At 31.2% G+C, this 22,410-nt stretch overlaps 1 protein-coding gene across 7 annotated transcripts in view; it reads left to right on the top strand.

The window, feature by feature from the left end:
* The window catches only part of LOC142329299 (uncharacterized), a 216,374-nt gene that overhangs the window by 146,848 nt on the left and 47,116 nt on the right, over positions 1-22,410 (top strand). For 6 of the 7 annotated variants that reach the window (XM_075373751.1, XM_075373747.1, XM_075373750.1 and 3 more), the window contains 6 exons: positions 1,372-1,596; positions 3,724-3,774; positions 8,554-8,746; positions 13,332-13,485; positions 15,540-15,780; positions 18,582-18,801. In XM_075373751.1, coding sequence (XP_075229866.1) covers positions 1,372-1,596; positions 3,724-3,774; positions 8,554-8,746; positions 13,332-13,485; positions 15,540-15,780; positions 18,582-18,801 — 1,084 coding nt within the window. The remainder of the gene's footprint in view (positions 1-1,371; positions 1,597-3,723; positions 3,775-8,553; positions 8,747-13,331; positions 13,486-15,539; positions 15,781-18,581; positions 18,802-22,410) is intronic. The other variant, XM_075373745.1, reaches the window with a different exon arrangement.

Raw genomic sequence — 22,410 nt, 5'->3', positions numbered from 1 at the left:
AAATTTATACTTGTAAATTTAACCTCCCAATACATCTACTTTAATCAGTCAGCCTTTCTTGAGAAAAGGTTAATTGTGCCCCCTCCATCCCCTCCTCGCACCAGCTTTCTGTATCCTTTATCCATTCTTCCTCTGGTAAGTACCGTAGTTGCAATATCAGCCAACGTTCTAACACCATGCTACTGTCATTAACTTTTTACAAGTTGTCAGGGCAGCTGCTTCTATATTGAATTGCTTTTCAGTTGTGACAACTGGCCTGTAATATTCTAATTTTGGGTTTGCACAAAGGCAGGCAATCTATGGTTGAAGTGCGTGAAACTAGGCTTCCTACTTCTAAAATCTAAATTTAAACCCATTCCCAACAGAAGATTGATGTAAATTTAGAAGAAAATCAGTTTAGTTATGTTAAAGTGCTAAATTAATTATTATTTAGTTGTCACTTCTAATTATAGAAAGAAATGTTCATTATAATGTAAATAATGCATAACTTTTTCTATGAGAATTATACATTTGGTTAAACTGATTGGATTTTTTACCATTTGTACAATAATTATCTTCAGCTTGGGAAATGTTTATTTTGTGTGTTCACCTTCAAACTGCAATTTTTGTTATGTAAACTTCTTGATCTTCAATTACTTCTTTTTTTTAAATATTGTACTCTATTTTAGCTGTAACTTTGTTTAAATTTCTTAAAATGATCATTTTTACTATAATTAAAAATTATTAATAATTATTATTATGATTATTTAGTTTTCAGGAAACCTAAAAAGTGATTCTTCTGTTTTAACCTGGAAAAATCCTGATTTATTTGTGCAGTCTTTGTACTCAAAATATTGATTCAATTAATTATTGTAAAGATAACATCTGTTTAGCAGACTTTACTTTGTTTTGTATAGAGCCCTATTTTGAATTACTGCTTACACTTATTTTAAAAACCTGCAATTTTTCTATAGACAGGTTTTATTTGTGTTAATTTTTTTAAATTTGAATCATTAAAGCAATTAAAGAATTGAAAAAACTGATGAATGAATTTTTCTACAAATATTCTTCTCTTAAAAAATGTATGTAAACATGTTTGTATAGACATGTATGTAATGTATGTATTAATTACCTCAAAATACTGTTAATATTTAAAATAATTAAATGTTTGTATTTTAAAAAATATAAGTAATTTTTTTTTTTTACATATTTAACTGTATTTTTATTTATTTTTAAAATTCATTCTATTTTTTTTTGTATTTTTAAAATAAGTTAGGTAAAGTATAAACTCACCATTGGGAAAAGAAATACCTTCATTAGGAAAAATTGTATACTGCCAGAATAGACTAACTTTTAGTTTTTTATTATTATGAAATGTTTATTTTATTACAGAAAGATGAAAGTACATTGTTAAACCAAATGCCAATTGGTAATGTGATTGGAAGTAATGATACAACATTAAGTAGTGGAAATTCTAATAGTGTTACTTCTAACACTTATGTATCTGAAGATAATAATGTTAAACAAAGTTCTAATGTTACTCCAGCACCAACTACAGTTTCTGTTACTGCACCAAGTACTAATGTGACAACTACCGCACCTGCTCCTGCAACTCCAGTAAGTTTCACAGTCATCATCATTATATTTTGTAACTAATTAAGTAATAATTAATTGTTGAGGAAAATCTCATTAATTGGGAACTATTTATATTTTTTTTTAAATAACTAAAAACTGATAATTTTAATTTTACATATTTTAGTGTATTACCCATGGTATATACTTTGCCAAATTAAAAATAAGTTTGATTCATCGTGCAGTTTAAAATACCTGCTGCACTACAGTTCATATCTTTTTTTTAAATTGCAGTATTGACTTCTTATGGATGGGTAATGTGGTGGCCTTTTTTTTTTGTACAAGCTAAATCTCTAAAACATGTAATATCTTTTTCATTTGATGCATGTGGCCAAATTTCATATTTAATAAAACTATTTTGACGTAATAGAAGATTCCTTCCTAATTATTTTTTGTTTGTTTAATGAAAGTTTTTTTTTATAAAATCAATGGTAAACTAAGAAAAATTTGTACATTTTCTACTTTTTCTGGAAAGTTAAGATTTATTGACTTTCAATCAACACACCACTGACTAATACTTAATGTTAATTTCTTTTTTACAGTTATGTCTAGAAATATATGAGAAAGCAATATATGTATATATATATTTATTTTTTTTTTAACACCATAAAATATTTAATGAGAATCAACAATAAAACATAAAATTTAAATAGTTTGCCAAATAATGGTCCAGAGATAACATACGAGGTCTGTAAATAAAGTAGAGACTGGTTCAGAAATATTTTTATGGATATTTTATCACCTTCGAAATAGTTCCCTTGGAAAATCATGCAATGCTTCAAATGTTTTTCGCACTCTTCATAGCAGTGTTGGAACTCGGAAACCAGAATATCCTTCAGATGGTTGGTTACATTTTTTCTTATGTTTTCTTCTGTTCCAAAATGATGTCCTTTAAGGTGTTAAAGTTAAGAACAGGAAAAAGTTGTGCAGGGTCTCAAGTCAGGTTGAGGAACTGCAGCAATGTTTTTCTTTGCCAAAAACTCATTAATTGAGAGTGCAGTGTGATAAGGTGTGTTGTCATGATGCAGCATCTAGTTGTCTTTGACGGCTGATCTCACGTGGGCAGCTCTTTTCTGCAGTCTTACAAAAATTTCTCTGTAACATATTGATTTACAGTATGTCCTGTAAACAAAAACTCCAAAAGTCTCTGATTTGCTCAAAATTGTCATAGTTTTTTTGACTTCTTGGTCTTCCAGAGCATGGATCAACTGTAACTGATTCCCGGCCATCTGAAAATGCTTTAAATCACCTAAATCCTTGGGCTTGTGACAGAGCATCGTCTCCATACACCCTTTTCAATTTTTAAAAAGTTTCAGTAGCATTCTCACAGAGTTAACAGAAAACTTGATTGCACAACATTGCTGATAATTAGTATCACTCATTTTTGTAACGCACAACAAAAACTCGTTTGATGAAAAGTTTGTTTACATCTCATATGACAACAATAGACTAAAAATATTAATACCTAATATAAATCAGCTGTTCATAACCATATGTTTACTTGTAACTTTACAGTGTTGCCACTTTGGCTGCCAAAAAAAGTTAGTCTACTTTATTTACAGACCTCGTAAGAAATAAGAGTTCTTATTGCAAGATATTTTTGTGCTCCAGGCATGTTCTTGTAAATTACAGTTAAATATTTTACTCAGAAAGGTATATAATTATATTGGTCACATCAGGAGTGTGTAGGAATACCACTAATTTAGTCCATCATGCAGTACAAAACAAACAGTGTAAACTATTATGAAAGGGATTGTTTTGTTGCACAAATATATTTGGCTGCATCAGCTATATTGAGGTATTGCTTCAAAAATGTTCCTGAGTTGTGTTGCAATGCCCACCATACAGTTCTTGATATTAGGCGCCTGTTCCCACTGATTATCTGTTAACTAAATTAACAAAATTGTTAAGCAGTCATTTAGGAAGTGATGAGGCAAAAGCATTGTCACTGGTAGTTTTAAAAACTTGCAAAAATATTGGGAAAATGCTTTTAAAAAAAAGAGGCTTTTTTACGATCACCTCGTGCTAAAGCATCTAGTTCTTTTAAACTGATTAATAAGGTCAGTTTTTTTATTGATTTTCAAGTATATAATTTATTATATTTTGTTTCAGACTCGCAAAATATCAAGATTTTTAGTCAGTCCAGTCGTTGAATCAAATAAAGTAAGTTAAATCTTATGATTTGTATGATAATTGTGATTTTATTTGTGAAACAAGATGTTCATGTGTTGTTACATAATTTATACTTATATCCTTTAAATCTTTTTTATTTCCTGATATGTACGTGGCGATCTGTTCAACTCGTGAACAATAAACAACCTCCCCTCCTGTGTACTGATGAGATGAGGTTGATATATATGACAAGTAAATGAAGTGTAATCTTGTGTGGGTACAGACTGGCAATTCCTGAGATATGTGATTAATTAAACCTCACTCACCGAACTACACTGGTATCCATTCTATAGTATTCACATGTGTTTAAAAGCAATCAACTTTTATTATGAACTTGAGAACTTTTGATTCTGAAAATTGATTGTTAAAAGAAGTGATTCGTGATAACAAGTTTACCACTAGAACAGCCTGGTGGGCCTTCTGACAATTTTATTGAGATTTTTTTTTTGTTAGTACAGATGTCATGTATTTAAGAATATTTAAGTTTTTTCAAAATTTGACCAATTTTTCATTTATTTATTAAAACAAATAGGATAAATCTTGTGATACAAAATAAATGGTCAACATTACTCTGTCACATACAGTTATTTCATTCATAGTTTAATAAACATCTAGATTTAAATTTAATTTGATACAAACTAAAATTATATAAATCAAACCATTTATTGTTATTATTGCATTTTAATGACAATCGTTGAACAATTGATTGAACATCTTTATTAATATGTACATAAAAGTAATAGTTACTGTTTCTAAGTTTCCGACCAGGAACAAAAAAAATTATGCTTTAGAAATTTTCTCTGGTATAATTCTGGATTTGTGTGTTTTTTTTAATTGATCAACATAGCAGATTTTTCTCATGTTGGAAAATGTATAATTTAAAATTGAGGACAATTGTGTACTTTTATGATTGATAACTTAATTGTAATAGCTTTATTTTTAATTGTTATTATAAATAAACAAGATATAAGGCATCTTCTATATTTTTTTAGAATGCACATCCAGACTAATTTTCATTGTGCAATGATTATTAATAATGTTTTATTTATTATAAGTAATACTAGAAATGTAGGTAAACGATTATACACAAACTGACTTTTGGACTATCTGTTAAACTAATTGACTTTGACTCCCTGTCTAATGCCAGTTGTTTCATTTTGGTATACCCCTGACATCCTACATCCCAAAAAATTTGTTTTACATATTCCAAATGTTTCATGCTTGCACAATTTTTTCCAACTACTTGCCCCTCCAATATCAAAGTGACTATTCCAGGATGCTTTTAGATGTGGCCTTTAAATCTGTCTCTTCTTTTAGTTATATTTTTCCAAATGCTTCTTCATCAATTTGCCACAACACCTCTTTATTTTCACTTTATCCAACCAGCTGATTTTTAACATTTTCCTACAGCACCACATTTCAAAAGCTTCTCTAATCTTTTCTTCTCTCAGGTATTCCTATCATCAAAGTTTCACTTCTACATAAAGCTATACTCCAAACAAATACATTCAAAAATGCTTTCCTGATATTTAAATCAATTTTTGATGTAAGAAAATTATATTTTTCACTGAAAGCTCATTTTGCTTTTGCTATTCGGCATTTTATGTTGGTCCTGCTTTGCCCATCTTTAGTAATTCAACTTTCAAAAAAAAATTCTTTTACCTCCATAGTCTTTTCTCATTATATTTTTTACTCAATGGTCTATGTATTATATTTCTACTACATTTCATTATTTTTGTTTGTTCTTGTTTGTTTTCATGAGGTAGTTCTTGCAAAGAACTTTATCCATGCCATTCATTATTTCTTCTACATCTTTTTTACTCTCAGCTGGAATTACTGTTTCACCAGCAAATCATAGCATCTTTATCTTTTCACCTTGCACTGTTACTCCGAATCCAAATTGTTCTTCAACATCATTAACTGATAGTTAAGATGTAAAGATTAAAAAGTATTGTGGATAGGGAACATCCTTGTCAGACTTCCTTTTTTATTATTGCTTCTTTTTTATGCTCTTTGATTATTACTGTTGTAGTTTGGTTCCTGTAAATGTTAGCAGTTATTCTTCTGTCTCTATACTTGAACACTAAACTTTTTAAAACTCTGAACATTTTATTCCAGGCTACGTTATCAAATGCCTTTTCTAAGTCTATAAATGATATGTATGTTTGTTTGTTTTTCTTTTAATATTTCTTCTACTATTAATCTGAGCACTAAAATTGCTTCCCTTGTCCCTGTACTTTTCTTAAAACCAAATTGGTCTTCTAACACTTTTTCCAATCTCCTCTCAATTCTTCTGTATAGAATTCGAGTTAAGATTTTTGATGTGTGAGTAGTTAAGCTAATTGTTCTGTATTCCTCATCTTTTTCTGCTCCTTTCTTTGGTATTATGACTATAACACTTTTTGAAGTCTGATGGAACTACATACCAGTTTGTATAATTTATCTATCACTTCCTCATCTGCACTGTTTAGTAATTCTGTAGGTATCCTGCAGGTAATTCAGATCTCAGTATTGTATCTCCCTTTTCATTCTCTTCGACTTCCTCTTCTACCTCTATAATACCAGTTTCTAATTCATTTCCTCCGTATAACTTTTCAATATATTCCACCCATCTATCTATCAACCTTTTTTTTCATATTATAAATCGGTGTACCATATTTATTTAACACATTAGATTTTAAATTACGTACCACAAAATTCTCCTTAACTTTCTTATATGCTCTGTCTACTTTACCAATGATCATTTCTCTTTCCACTTCTGAACACTTTTCTTTAATCCACTCTTTTTTTCACTAATTTGCACTTCCTGTTTATAGAATTTCTTAGTTGTTGATAGGTCCTTTTACCTTTTTCATCACCAGCATTATACTTTCTACGCTCATCTATCAGCTGAAATATATGATGGATATCCAAGGTTTTCTACTTCTTTGTTCTGCCGAAATCAGCAGAAGTTCACTTCTGCTGATTTAACAGTTTCCTTTTTAACATTCTCCCATTCTTCTTTATTTTCAACCTTATCTTTTTTTACTCAGATCTCTTGCGATGTCCTCAAAAATCTTCTTTATCTCCTCTTCCTCTAGCTTCTCTAAATTCCACCAATTCATCTGATACCTTTTCTTTATGTTTTTAAACCCCAATTTACATTTCATTATCACTAAATTATGGTCGCTATCAGTGTCTGCTCCTGTATATGCTTTGCAGTCGACGAATTACAAGTTGATTTCTAAATCTTTGCTTAACCATGATATAATCTATGTTATACCTTGCAGTATTGCCTGCTTTTTCCACGTGTGTATTCTTCTATTATGATTTTTAGATTGGGTGTTGGAAATTATTAAATTATACTTCATTTACAAAACTGAATAATTCGGTCCCCTCTTTCATTCCTTTTGCCCAGCCCATGTTCACTCATAGTATTTCCTTCCTTGCTTTTTCTAATGCTTGAATTACAATCAACTATTGTTAAATTTTCATCCCCTTTTAAGTGTTTAATTGCTTCTTCAATTTATTCATATACACACTACATCATCATCATTTTGGGCACTTGTAGGCATATGGACGTTAACAGTTGTTGTCTACTTAGGTTTTGATTTTATTCTGATTAAAATGATTTTATTGCTAAGCTTTTTGAAATACTCTACTCTCTTCTCTATCTTCTTGTTCATTATGAAACCTACTCCTGCCTGCCCCTTATTTGACACAGTTAATTATTCTAAAATCACTTGACCAATAGTCGTTTTCTTCTTCCCACTGAGCCTCGCTAATTCCTACTAAATCTACATTTAACCAACCCATTTCCCTCTAAATTTTCTAACCTACTAACCTTTTTTAGACTTTAAACATTCCACACTCTGATTTTAGAATGTTATTTTTTAATTTACTGGTGATCTCTACCTTAGTTAGTAGTCCCCACCTGGAGATCTGAACAAGGTACTAGTTGTTAACAACCAGTATTTTTTGATGTTCTTGTCATAATATTAATACTAACAGTAACAGTTACAGTTATATTTTTATTGAACGTCAAGTATTTACTCAAAGAAACATTAATTGCAATTAGCACATAGTGGAGCATTTCAGATAATGCAGGTTCAATTCAATTTTTTCAGGTTGTTTTATTTCTGAATTTTGAAGAAGAAAATCTTACATGAGTAGAACATGTAATGTTAACAAAATTCAGTTATGTAACTATCTACAATCATTTGATTTTTTTTTAGTACAAAAATTACTGAATTTGTAAAAGTTATTTACATTAAATAAATAATGAGCATTTGAGAGTAAATTAACTGCACGTGTGATAATGTGGTGATGATTTCTTTTAAACTGCTTGTTAGAAAGGGTGTCCAGAGAACAGATATAATATCACAATACACCATAGAAACTCTCATGTGCATGGATTAATTTTTATATTTTCTAAAAGTTCACTAAAAGTTATTCCTATCAAACATTTGTGTTATAAAATTTATATCCATACTTAAAACTGTTAAACACAAGTATCAGTCTGGACACCTGTGTTATTTCTTATTTTTCTTGTTAATTTTCTATTTAACATTTTCTATTGCATTTACATAATATTAAAAATGCAGTTGGAAATTCACAAATCATCTTTTATTCAACAATAAAAAAATGCAATAAGAATTTATTGCAAGTGTATATGTTTTAAGAATTTTCCCTCATTTTCAATAATGTAAATTTTAAGCAGTTTATATCTTAAAATATTTATTAATATTAATTTGATATAAAACTTGATTAATTTTCTTTTTTTCTTTTTAGGTCGTATCTGTTGAACAAGTTCCATCTCAGCAACAGGCACAAAACGTATCAGAATCAGTGACAGCTAATGAAATCCAAGCTAGCGAGCAGCAAGTCTTCAGTAATGCAACCACTGCTCCGATTGATTTACAGCCTCCCATCTCTCAGCTACAGTCACAGTATAGTACCCTATCAGCATCTGGAGAAAATGAAGGTATTTTTTTTTATTACTTTTAATAATATTTAAAATTGTTGAATTTTATGACTGTTTGTCAGCATGGTTGAAGTGGTTTTAAAAATATCCATCCACACTTATTATTTTAATGCCTGACTTAATACTTCAGAGGATGATATGTATGAATGTAAATGAAGTGTAGTCTTGAACAGTTTCAGGTCGACCATCCACCCTAAGCACAGCCTATGCTTTATTTGTTTCCATCAACTACAGCTGAATATCAAATATTTGAAATGCTTTGTTGTAGGATACTTTTTCAAACAATACTCCATACAACTCAAAAAATGTTGCTTTGTGAGAAAAATATCTATTTTTCTTTAAAGCTTACAAAATTTGTGTAGTTTGGTTAACTTTTACATTACTGTATGACAGATTGACCAATATATCCAATTTTTTTTTATAGGGACAGGTGTGGCAAAATAGCCTCCCAGACTTTGCTTTACTATTGCATGGGCATCATTATAGTGAAGGGGATCATAGTGTATAATATGTTTGTAGGAATTATAGTGGCTATGAATTTATCATATAAATTCATACTGTATGTACCCTTCTACTTAAATTGCCATTACTTATGGCAGTAGTAATAGGTTGCCTTTGGTTAGGTGAGCAGAGCATCATGCATTTGTTGTTAAACATTTATCGAAAATAAAAATTCTGTTATCACAATACAAAGTACTTTTCATATGTGCTTTGCGCTTGGTCAAGATGCTCCAGTTCTGACTGTAAAACAATAGTGTTGTAGGTTAATAGTTAATTTCTAAGCCAGAGGTTCAGCCTTAAAAAGAAAACCACCAGGAAGGCCCAGAGGTGATGAGAGAATAAGTATTTTGATCTCCCAGATGTTCAGTCTATAAATGTGCTACTTCTTTGTGTTTGTCAGATTAAACTATGAGAAACATTTTACATGCTCCTTAAATTTCATCCATATAAAATGATTGTTCAAGAAGTTATTGAATATGGCTGGGAAAACTACATAGCACATTGTGAGGATATTTTTCAAAATATTAAAGGAAATTGCCATTTTGATAACAAGTGATAAAGCTCATCACTTTTCATCACATTTTGATAACAAGTGATAAAGCTCATTTTCATTTGTCTGGCTGTATTTACAAGCAGAGTTTTTGGTTTTGGGCAGAACATCCTCGACAGCTTTTGGTCCCTTCACAATCAATTTGTTGCTGTTTGTTGGTGCTCTTGAATTATTTGAAGTTTGGGTATCTTATCTTTTGAGGAGAGAGACATACAGGTGTATAAATTTGAAACCAGAATTTTTGTATAGAAAATACATGTTTATTCTATAAAAACAATAAAAAAATATTTTATTCGAAATACTATTCATTGTAGCTATATATTTTTCCCATCTCTGACAATTTATGAATGCCATGCCAAACTGTTGCTCTTTTGAGGTAAACCAGTCATCGAGCTATTTTTGTACATTTTCGTAAGAAGTGAAGCGCTGCTCAGCAAGTGCGTGTCCCATCGATGCAAATAAATAGTAGTCTGACAGAGCAAAGTCTGGTGAGGAAGCCGCATGTGAAAGTATTTCCCAACTGAACGCCTCAATTGTTTCCTCTATTGGTTTTTGCTGTGTGTGATGGTGTATCATGAAGCAAAATCACTTTGTGTTGCCTTTTTTGATATTATGGTGGTTTTTCACACAATGGTTTATTCAAATCAATCATTTGTCATCAGTAGCGTTCAGTATTAATGGTTTTGCCAGGTGTTAGCAGCTGATAATAGATCACACTCTTTTGATCCCATCAAACACATAGCATTGTCTTCTTTCATTGTGATTTAGCCTTGAAATCGATGTCTATGGTTCGCCTGGAGTTACCCATGATCTTTTATGCTTACGATTCTCTAAATATATCCACTTTTCATCACCTATCACAATTCGATGGAAAAATGACTTTCTTTTGTACCTGGTGAGCAGCATTTCGCAAGTGATTTTTCAGTTTTCTTGCTGTCTTTCATTCAGTTCACGTGGAACCCATTTTCCCATCTTCTGGATTTTTCCCAAGGCCTTCAAATTCATGGAGACGGCTTCTTGTGTTACATTTAATTGATCTGCAATTTAAGCATCAAATTGAGCGGATGTGATATACAATTGGGATGCTTAATTACATTTGAGCATCAAATGCGATTGTTACATTTTTGAGCATTTGAACGTCATCCTCATCCAACAATGCTTGCAATTTGCTGTCTTTAAACTTTTTTTGGTAAAAATCACCACTTTTGAATTTTCTAAACCACTCAAAGCACTGTGATTTACCAAGAGCATGCCCACCGTAAGCTTTGACAAGCATTCGATGTGATTCTGCAGTAGTTTTCTTTAAATGGTAACAGAAAATCAATGCTGTCCACAAATCGTAGTTTGTAGGTACAAAACTCAACATGTTCAGCGCTAATTAAAACTATGCTGTTGTATGAAACTTGTATTGTTGTGAGTTGAAAATCTTTGTCAGCTGTCAAAGAAAGAAAATGGCGCCAATGATGCGGTTTGACAGTAACTACATTGATAGCTAGGGACATCCTACCAATTATTATGAAAGTAGTAGAAATTATAATAATTGGAGGAATCCAGAAAGGAACAAAAAGGAGAACCCTTTTTGTGAAATGCAGGTCTGTTTAACAATTGTTTTTTGTTACACTGCCTGCTGACTCACAATGGACACCTGTTTTACCGTGAGAAAAGCTACCAGACATGGTTATGGAATTCATAGAAACGAAAGCATTCTTACGCTTCAACCTGAGTCCAGTCCGGCAGGTAAAGATGAGAAGTATAAATATCACAGAAACCATTTAGAAATCAGTTCTATCCAGCAAGACCATTATGACATCAGTCCTGCGAGGGGAGATTGCGATTTGTGAGTCAGTTCTGTGAGATGTTGAGTCAGTGAAAAGTTACGACGTCAATTCCATAAGGAGTTCTGCGAGAAGAGAGAGCGAGACATTATGACAGTAAAGCATGGAGAGGCTACAAGTTGTGTGAGTTCGGCGGAGTTCTGCGAACCAGTCCAGTGAGAGCATTCTGTGGGAAGGACAGTAATGGAGCGAATTTCCAGGGTGAATTAAGGTCGATATGATTTAGGTGATGGCCACGAGTAATTCCGGTAAATAAGAAATATTATCTATGAGTTACTGTAAAATTATAAGTGAAAGAAATAATTTACTAAATTTCATTCATAAACTGTTAGGGCAGTTTTATTTGTGGACAGCAAGGTTATTTGCAAGTGAACTTTGTGCGATTGTTTGTTAATACAATACTAGTGGTTAAAAAGTGTTAAAGATTAGCTGGTATGCTATATCTTTTGTTAATGATTCTGAATTCCAGTCTTCTGTTTATCTACCTGGAATAAATTTCAAACGATTATTTATTTTAAACTCTGTCTTGTGTGTAATCTCTATTTGTTATTTACTATTGACATTTATGTTTTGTGTAATATTGTGATTGTTATTCTTTGTTGATTACGTTATGTATTATGCCCTGTTTTTGTTTACTGTTTTGATTATGTTATGTATTATTTGATTTATTTGTTATTGACGTGAATATTATTATCATTTACTACTATTTATTATTACTATTATCCTGATTATTATTGTGGTTGTAATTAATGTTTATTTACTAATTTTTATTAATTGTTTTATTATTGTTACTTATTATATTGATTTGTTTGGTTGTAATTATGAACATTTTAAACCAATAAACTGAAATTATATAAACATTCTAAACCGTCAATCTCTCAATATCCTGATTGAGCCGCGAAGCCTGTGACAATATATTGTTATGCTCTGCAACTTTCTGGAACCAAAACTCTTGAGAACTTGGGAATTTGAATGTGTTGTTTCAGCAGGATGGATGCTACGTGTGGCTCTTACTGTAAGAAGATCAATGAAGGGCACTTAATATTACGCAGAGCTGTCAGATGACTTGCACATTTTCCAGATCTTGCTCCATGTGTCTTTTTCAGGGGTAACCAGAAGGCTGAAATCATCAAACACTTACCAAGAACTATTGATGACCTGAAAGTGTGTTATACACCAAAAAATTTCAAAAATATTGCTGCAAATGACTATTCAAGTGATCCAAATCTTCAGAACTCAATTGCAATTGTGTATTGGAAAAACTAGCCCTGATTTGGACATGGTAGTTTTAAAATCGCGTGAAAAAACTATTTTATGCATTTTCTAGTAAAAGAATAAAATTCTATGTAACATTACTGTGGGTTTTCAATTAACACTGAAAATAAGGGAAGTTATTTTGCCATACTCTGCACAGACTGTTTCTTTTAAATTTGTTTCTTTAAATTTTTATTTATTTTTATTACATTTTTTTTTATTAATATTCTATCGAACTTATAGTTATGTTTCCTATAAAAATGTTTTCCCATGAAAATTCTATCTATTGAGATAAAGGTAAAAAGTTTATTATCTTGTCCAAAACCTTCGGCATTATTAAATTTAGCATAAATGTGTCTTTGTTCCACATATTTATACCAGAAGTCATTGTGTTTAAAACATTATTCGTGTTTAATATTAAACAATTATTATTTTACATTCATAGGAAATTTTGATGATCAGATGGAAATCACTATAAAGTCAACTAGTAGTGGTGAGGCTTCTGGTAGCTCACATTTAACACCTGAAACCACCATTACTGCTGCAGATGGTCTTCATCCAAAACTTTCACATCAGAACTCACTTGAAAATAACAGCTCGTAAGTTTTTATGTTTTAAAGTGCATCTACAATTTCTATGTTAGTCATTATAACTAATAATAGTTCCCATTGCAGATAAAATGGTTATCCTTAACAATGTATATTAAAGTTCTGAAATTCAAATGTGGCATTAAATTTTCATAGTGATATAATTCTTTTTTTTCTTTTTTGTCCTTGTTAGTAAAATTTCATTACAAAAACTAAAAATACTGTTGTGTGTAAAAAAGTTATTGCTTTACACATGATGATGTTAGCAGATTTCAAGTAAAATAATGATTCTTATGTGATTGTACCATTGAATCTGGATGTAATTGTTAAGCATTAAATAGAATATTAAGAAAAGAAGAGGAGAGTTTTTTTTGAGTCCATGTAAGTTTGTGGTATCTTATAAGAATTCCATTCATATCAACCTTTAACTCATTTGACCGTATTGTGCTGTATGTCAATGTGAGTTTGAATGTCTGACAAAAGAGAAATATTAAATTCTTCTCCATTTTGAACCCTGTTTGTGGTCAGGTAGACAACGTAATTTTAAGTTTATAAAAAATTAGGGAATTACCATGAAATAACAATTTCTTGGATCAACATTTAACTTGCAGGGTTATTTATATTACACAGAGATTTCAAAAGTTATCCAGTATCTCATTAGCATTCTCACACTATAATTGTATACAGAGCTTCTTAAATATTATATTCTGAATTCTAAAAATGAATAAAAATTTACATCTCAAGAATGGCATGAGATATTTTAATTACATTTTGAATCTATTCAAAATAAACTTTCTCTGCATAATAAATATGTATTAAAAAAAAAATTGTAATTTCAGAATCAGTTATGTTAATTGTTAAACTACTATTATATACAGAACTATTATTTTAGTGAAAATATTTTTTTAATCTTAGTTAATTTGAAATATTTTATTCTGATCAAATTATGGCAGAAGTTGTAAGAGTAAATTTCATTCAAATTTTCATTCATCTTTTCCATTGTGAAAAGCCTTTTTTAGAAGTAGAAAGCAAGCGATCAGAGATTGTTGATTTAATGTAAATATTAATGTTTAACTAATATTATAATTATTTTTGGCTTCAAAAAGTAACTTCTTAATTTCAAACTCTTTCCTGTTTTGTGAGATAAAAATGTTATATTCTGTAGAAATAAAAAAGACTGTTCTCTACTGTCATTAATTCACATTACATTATAAATATCTATTTAAATGGTGTAGATGGAGCTGATTATTGATTTCTATTTACTTTTAACACATGCAATAATTTTTTTTTAATTTAAAGAAAATGAAAAAAAATTGCCTATGATAGTTATTCAGATATTAACATTAAAAAGAATAAAATTACTTTGTTTTAATAGTTTTAAGAAATTTTTTTTAATAAATATATTTACTTTTTTGTTTTTCAAATTATTAATGGCTGTAAACTTTATAATTGCAAACAGTATTAAACTAATGCACATTATAAAAAACTACAAAGATGTTATTATATATAGTATTAAAAACTGACATCAGTAGTAATTTTTTTCTTAATTTATGTGCTTTATAAGATGTTCATTAAAGGTATGTCTGTTGATGAATTAAAGGAATTTTTTTCCTTTGAAGTGTCAGAATGTTATTACTTGTATATATTCATAGCTAATTTCACCACAGCTCAGTTATTCTGAATAAAAATCTCTATAAAAAGTAAATGTTTTTGTCTTTAAGAAAAATTATAAAATCAACTATTAGATGTAGTTTTTTAAAATTATTTTTTTGTTATTAAATGAATTAAATAAAAAATATAAGCTTTATGAAAGCTTATATAAAATAAGCTTTTCATAGATTAACTTAATCTATGTAATCTTGAGTATTAATTTATATATATATATAAAATTTTTATTGTTGTATAATTTTTATGTAAAATTTCATATATGCATTTGTTGACTTAGCTTTGTTGTGCTAATAATCAATCAGATATCGAGAATTTAGTGTGGAGTATAAATATGTAAGTAACCCTTTTTGGTTTAATTATGGTTTTTATTAAGAGTTATTGTAATTTTGCATAAACAGTAAAGCTGCCGTTGGAACAGAGATGTCAGTAGTTGGGAGTGTGCCCGGAGGAGGCCCACAGACCATAGCTGATTTGCAACAGAAGTTGGTTCAGTTGACATCTCAACCTTCAGAGCTATCTATTGGAGGTACTCCACCATCACATCCAGCTACACCTCATGTCCAAACATCATATGATTCATATATGCAAACATTACAACAGAAATTAGCATCTATATCAATGCAGGGTGGCCAACAGTTGGTAAGTAATTATTTATGGAGTTACATGTGATTTAGATTTTAATTTTAAATAGTTATTTTCATATGTAAGTGTATTTTCTATTTATTAAAAAGTATTACTACACTTCTCTGGAATTTGTTCCCCCTTTTTGTCGGTATACATAAAAATATCTGATGTGAAATTGAAAATTTATAATTGTATTGCATTATGAAATTTTTTTACGGCCTTTTTATTTTGATATGCTTTTCCCTCAATATTCTATATTTGAACCGGCAGAAAAAATATGATTGTTAAAACCTATATATTTCTACTTCATAGACTACCGCATTGTAATGCAATTCTCTTTTATCCAGGAAGATATTTTTCATATTTGAAACCGGTAAAAGTTACATGACACTAAATCTGAAGAAGTATAATGTAAACAGTTTGATAAGATTTTGCTTCTGTTTGAGCTTGTACTTTGTCATGATAAAAAAGTAGTTTTTTCTCTCCCTTTTTCTTTGTTTCATCATTCAATTGATCTCACAACATTGCAGAATATTTTCCCATGCTGGTTTTCCTTTTTAAAATGAAAATTTTATATTATGCTTTGTGCATCCAAAAAAAACAGTTGCCATAATCTTTTGAGCTGAAGTAATGACTTATCTTCTTTGGAGCACTTTCACTAGCTGTTATCTTTGTGTCAAACTGTTCTTTCATTTCTGGTGTGCAGTCTTAAATCGGTTTTTCATTGATGGTATGAATTTTTGCTCTTTACAGCATCATCATTTACAGCATCTACTTCAAATTGTCTGTAAAAAAAAATCCTTTTTGGCTAAAAAAATATCTGTCCTCAGCTACAGCTAAATATAAAATGATCATGAAAGCTCATGTGGTTGAAGAGGTAAAATCAGAATGAAAGCTCATGAGCATGAGATACTGATGATGCTTTTAATGATAATTATGTATATATTTTGGAAAATAAATTGATACTGTAATTGACAGCAAAGTCTTTGTTGTGAGACAAGTATACCATCATTAGTCATGGTAGAAAATGGGTAATTATACAATGTAGCCGGGAAGAGTCACTGTTCCCCTAAAGTTAATGAAAAATATGAGTTAGGATGTGTGTTTAGAACATACAGTATTTTTGTCAGGGTCGGTTGGCAAGTTTTTTTATGTCGCACACTGAGTAAAAGGCAATTGTTTAAAATAGCTAACACAAGTAGTTAACAGTGTTGGGGAGTGGTTAGTGACAAGTGTTTGGGTTCATGAACAATAGCATACGAATCAAACAATGAAGCTAATTAGTGATATATTTCAGCAACGCTTTAATAAGTCACCACCACCACGAAAAGCAACAATGTTGGGTTGGGAAAAACGTGCGTTTGAATTAGACAGTGTTGTTCAACATAGGCCACGGAGTGGATGGAAGTTAACGCGGTTAAAAACATGAGCTGCTGTTGCAGTTTTCCATTGTTGTTTGCGTAGACCATATGAAAAAGGGCTTGAAAGTTCGACCATTTCATCCAGTGTTCAACAATGAACAGTCAGATGCAAACATGGAACATTGTGCTGCATCCCGCTGTGCTTTATTAGAAATTTTCCTTGCAGTGCACCATGGAAAGATACTTTTTACTTACAAATGCGCAGTCTATTGCAGTTCATGTGCTAGAAATGTGTTAGTTTGGGCGAAAGAAATATTACGCGACAAAAGTTGGAAAGAAATATCCACTAAATGTAATGAGTTGAGCCGGAATGACAGCTCTTCATTTGTTTGGTCCTTATTTTTTGACTGGCCAGTGAATGTACAAACTATAGTTTGTGTGTTTCTGAATGAAAAATTTTAAGGACATTGGATTGGCTGTGGTACTCCAGCGTCACCAGCTCCATTATCATGGCCACCACCCCAGACTTCGTTATGGGAAATTATCAAGGCACACATCATCTGCATGTCCTACACCACAAATGAAGAATTGTGTGACTCAGTGAGGGACGTCTTCTGTAATTTAACATCAGAAATGCTCCATTGCATGTCACGAAGAATGTGGCGATATATAGAATTGTGCGTGCAACATGAGAACAAACACAGAGATCCACTGGACCATTAAAATTAATACTGTGTATCAAGTGAGTAAATAAAATAATTCGTTATTATATTGTATTTTTCATTTATAACTTATTACAAATTTTTAGTTCTAACTTTAGGGGGTATAGTGACTTCCCGGCCATTCTGTTTATGGACCACAGTTAATATGATAATAGGACTCTGGTAATGTGTTATATAATAATAATTACAACATGTTCAGAAAATACTTATTGTTTGATTATATACATAAAAAAAAAAATATATAGAAAAAATTCATTAGCATTAAATTTTACATACTTTAAATTTATGTTGCAAATATAGCTCCTGTACAATGTGAGGCATTTGTCATATTTCAACACTAATCCCTGTTCATACAATCCTCCCACATGTGTGATTTGAACCATTTCTGGGCATCTCCTTTGTCTTATCACTGTTGAACTTCTGGTCGCCAAGAAATCTTTTTGAAGTGCATAAACAGTTGGAAATCAATGTGTGCTAAGCCTGATTGTAGGGGATGATTGAGTTGTTTCAGCAAAATGAGTTGTGTAACTTATATTTTGTGCATCTTTAAGTATTACATTTATTTTGTCAAGTGTAGAGTAGTATGCACTTATGTCATATTTCATATGACATTTTCTTTAAATGCATCGTTTTGATCAATAAAACTGATGAAAAATAAGAATTTGTCTGTGTAATGTGCAGGTAAATAATTTTAGCACTTAAGTGTTGTTAATTTCAACAATGTTAATGATAGGGCCCTCTGTCTCCTCAGAGTACGTTGCATTCCACCAGCACAGGTGTTTTACCCACTGAAATATTACAGCATGGCACTTCAGCATCTTCTCTCATGATCGACCAGCAGCAGTTTACCAGCGGTGGAGATAATGTGATGACACAAGGAATCTTGACATGCAGTAGTGCTCCAGCAGTAACACCTGTCTTACTTACAGCTACTTCAACTCCTGTCGCACCAGGTCATGTGATTTTTTTAATTTTTTTTTTTTTATTAATGTTATAGGTATTTGTTATTGGAATTGATAGTATATATTTATTTAATATGATTTTGTCTAAGATTGTATTATGAATACTCATGAATTTAGTTGTTAATATTATCATAATTAACAAATTCATCTAAAAGCATTAAAAATATAATAAAAATATTCTTTTTTTTAATTATACAGAGTTATACAAAGAAACGGGAAATTAAAAAAATAAAATAACGTTAATGAAAAACTTTTTTTAGAAAATGAATTTTATTTCATGTAATTGTACAAACGTTGCCATTTTAGGATACATACATTTTAGTTTATTTTTTAAAGATGACATCTTGCAGGTGACCTCCTCTTCTACATAAACACTCACGAAGTCTCTTCGTTAAATTGTTCATGGTTTGATGTAACATCCCAACTGGAATTTCCGCAATTGCTTCTCAGATCTTTGCCTTCAGTTCTTCCGTTGTAGCAGGTCTACTGTGCTTTTAAGGTGAACCCACAAAAAGTAATCGCAAGCTGAGAGATCAGGCGATCTGGGAGGCCATCTAATGTCACCATTTTGTGAAATGACACGTTGTCCAAACAATTGGCCTACAGCTGCCATCGATATTTGTGCAGTATGTGACGTTGCTCCGTCTTGTTGAAACCAGGCTGTGTTAAGAATTGGAGGAAATCTCTTTTGTTGTTCCACAACAAAGGTTTCACGCATGGCTACGTAACGAGCCGACGTCACTGAAATCGCAAGACCGTTGTCATTCTCAAAATAATAAGGACCTATAACACCGTAAGATGACATAGCACACCACACGGTCACTTTCTGGTTGTGCAACGGACGCTGGTGTAGCTGCGTAGGATTTTCTTGTGCCCAATATCTGAAATTTTGCTTGTTAACAAATTCACTGAGGTGGAAATGCGCTTCGTCTGACATCCACAGTTCATGAACAAACTCTTCGTTATCATTTATCTTTTGAAGCATTACATTACAGAATTGTGCTCGCACAACTGCATCGTTCGGTTTCAGTTCCTGGACGATCTGCAACTTGTATGGATGGAATTGCAAGTCCTTTACTAACATTCTTCGAACACTTGAACTATGCAATTGTAAAGATGCTAAGAGACGACGGATTGACCAATGTGGACTTCGTGTGACAGCATCTTGTAAAGCTTGAACATTCTGTGGTGTACAGATGGTTCGCTCACGGCCTGGAGGTTTCTTTTTCATTGCCAAACCAGTTTCCCCAAAATTAGAAATCCATGTTTTAATTGCATGTGCTGATGGATGGAACACAATCGTGCCGTCCCAGATTAAAATGACGGCGAAATTCTCTACGCGCTCCCTCCACACTGTCATTGTTTTTGTAAAACGCTTTGATAGCAAATGCATGTTGCGCACCACTCCAAGGATCCATGACAACTAAATGGCAGGTTAGGTTAGAGAGGCTGGCACCACTTATCAAGTGGCTACCAACCCAACTTTCAAAATTTCCCGTTTCTTTGAATCACCTGTATGTTCGGATTTAATGTAGAGTAATAGATTTTGTGGGTACTTTATCACCACTTTTTTTTATAAAAAATAATGAATTCAAATTATTTTTTGAGCCAAGATTAATAAGTTAAACATTTTGTTAGTTTTAAACTATAAACTCTTAATATCTTGACTCCTGTAATTTTTAAGTTTTAATATCTTTTTACTGACTTTTGGAAGAAAAGTATGATATTACCTTTAGTTGTATGGTGGGAGTCTGGGGGTGAAAATTAATTTTTTTTTATGTTTTGAGGTATGAGGAGTACTAAAATACCATTCACTTAAATTGATCCCTATATATATTTATAGGCATATGTATAAAATTTTGTGGCTCGAAAATTTCCAAAACTATATGAATTTCACTGAAATTTGGATATGCTCTACACGTATATCTGAAGTTGTGCATGTGAAAATTTGATGATTGCTTGAGTCATTCTTAAGTTATGCTAAATTTAAATTTGAAAAAAATGAGCAGGCTAGTAAGAAGCATGGTTTGTTATGATGTGTAAGTTGGAAAGTGAAACAAAATAAAATAACAAAAAATTTCATAAAATATTATTTCCATTATATGATGTAGATATGTTAATCTCCCATGATGTAGTATATCGATTCTTCATCATTCTCCTACCGCCTAAGAGCATCATATAATTTGGTAATGATTCTTTCTTAGCTGTAAATTTGTCTTAAATACAGTAATTTTTATATTTGTTAGTTGAATCATTGAATCAGTAGATAAAATCTAACATTAGCATATAGTATGTTAATATTGTGATTATATATGTTAATATAGTGTATAATATTGTGATGTCCAAGTACTTGGGAATTTGGCAACATGTTCAACATTATGCTGTTTTAAAAAATTATCACTTATAGATACTTCTTGTTATTTTTGTAGGAAAAAACTTCTTGTATCTCATTTTGTCATATGGAATTGGTCATTGTTATTATTATTTCTTATCTCTTATCAATTCTAAGAAATACCAAAAATGAATTCAGTTACATGCATTAAGTAGTCATATATTTCTTTATGTTATTTAGCAAAATGAACAACAAAATGCTGATCAACATTGTACATGACCTGTTAAAAAGGAGCTAAAATAAACCACATTGCATGTAAAATATTCTCTTTTCAATTGTGACTGAATGTGAAGTAAAATCTTTACTTCTATTTTTTCATTGTATTTACAAGAGACATTCAATAATTAAATAGACAAATTTATGTAGAAAAAAAAACTGTATTTTTACAAAATGAGACTTACTACTTCTCAACAAAATCCCCACCAATATTAATACTCTTGTCTCAACGATGAACTAGTATTTTTATACCTGAGGCGAAGAAGTCTTTGTCTTGTTTGAGCCAGCCACTTCCCACAAATTCTTCACCTCCTCATTGTTGCTGAACTTTTTTCCATGTAATGTCTCCTTGAGTGGACCAAACAAATGAAAATATGAGGGAGCCAAATCTGGACATTAGGGAGGATATGGTAGTATCTTCCAACCCATTTTTCCAGTGGTTTCTTGGGTCAGCTGGATGGTGTGAGGGCGAGCATTGTTATGTAGCAATATTTTCTTTGAGATCCGCAATGTTTTTCTCCCGTTGCTGGCTTTACTTTTTTCATCAGCATGTCTGAGTGGTAGACACTGTTTATTGTACGCTGATTTTCCAAGTAATCACAAAAGATGACACCTTGGGCATTCCAAAAGATGGTCAATATGACTTTTCTCGCTGATGCTTGCGTTCTGAATTTCTTTCGGATAGGTGAGCTGGTGTGCTTCCATTCCATGCTTTGCCTTTTGGACTCTGGTTCAAAATGGTGAACCTAAGTTTCATCACACATTAAAAATCTTGTTTAGAAAAGGGTTACCTTCCCTTTCATAATGTTCTTTCAAGTCTGTACACACTTTGAGTCTTGTTTCCTTGTATTGTTGCTTATTACTGATAACGTTATGACCTGTGTCAACACTTACTGTAACTGTTTCTGCTATATGTTCAACTGTAATATGTTGGTTTTCACGAATAATAATTTGCTTTGGTTTCAAGCAAAGGAGTTGACACTTCAACTGGC

The sequence above is a fragment of the Lycorma delicatula genome, chromosome 8 (assembly GCF_047948215.1).
Source record: "Lycorma delicatula isolate Av1 chromosome 8, ASM4794821v1, whole genome shotgun sequence".
Lineage (NCBI taxonomy): Eukaryota > Metazoa > Arthropoda > Insecta > Hemiptera > Fulgoridae > Lycorma > Lycorma delicatula.
This window is presented reverse-complemented; position numbering and strand designations above follow the sequence as displayed.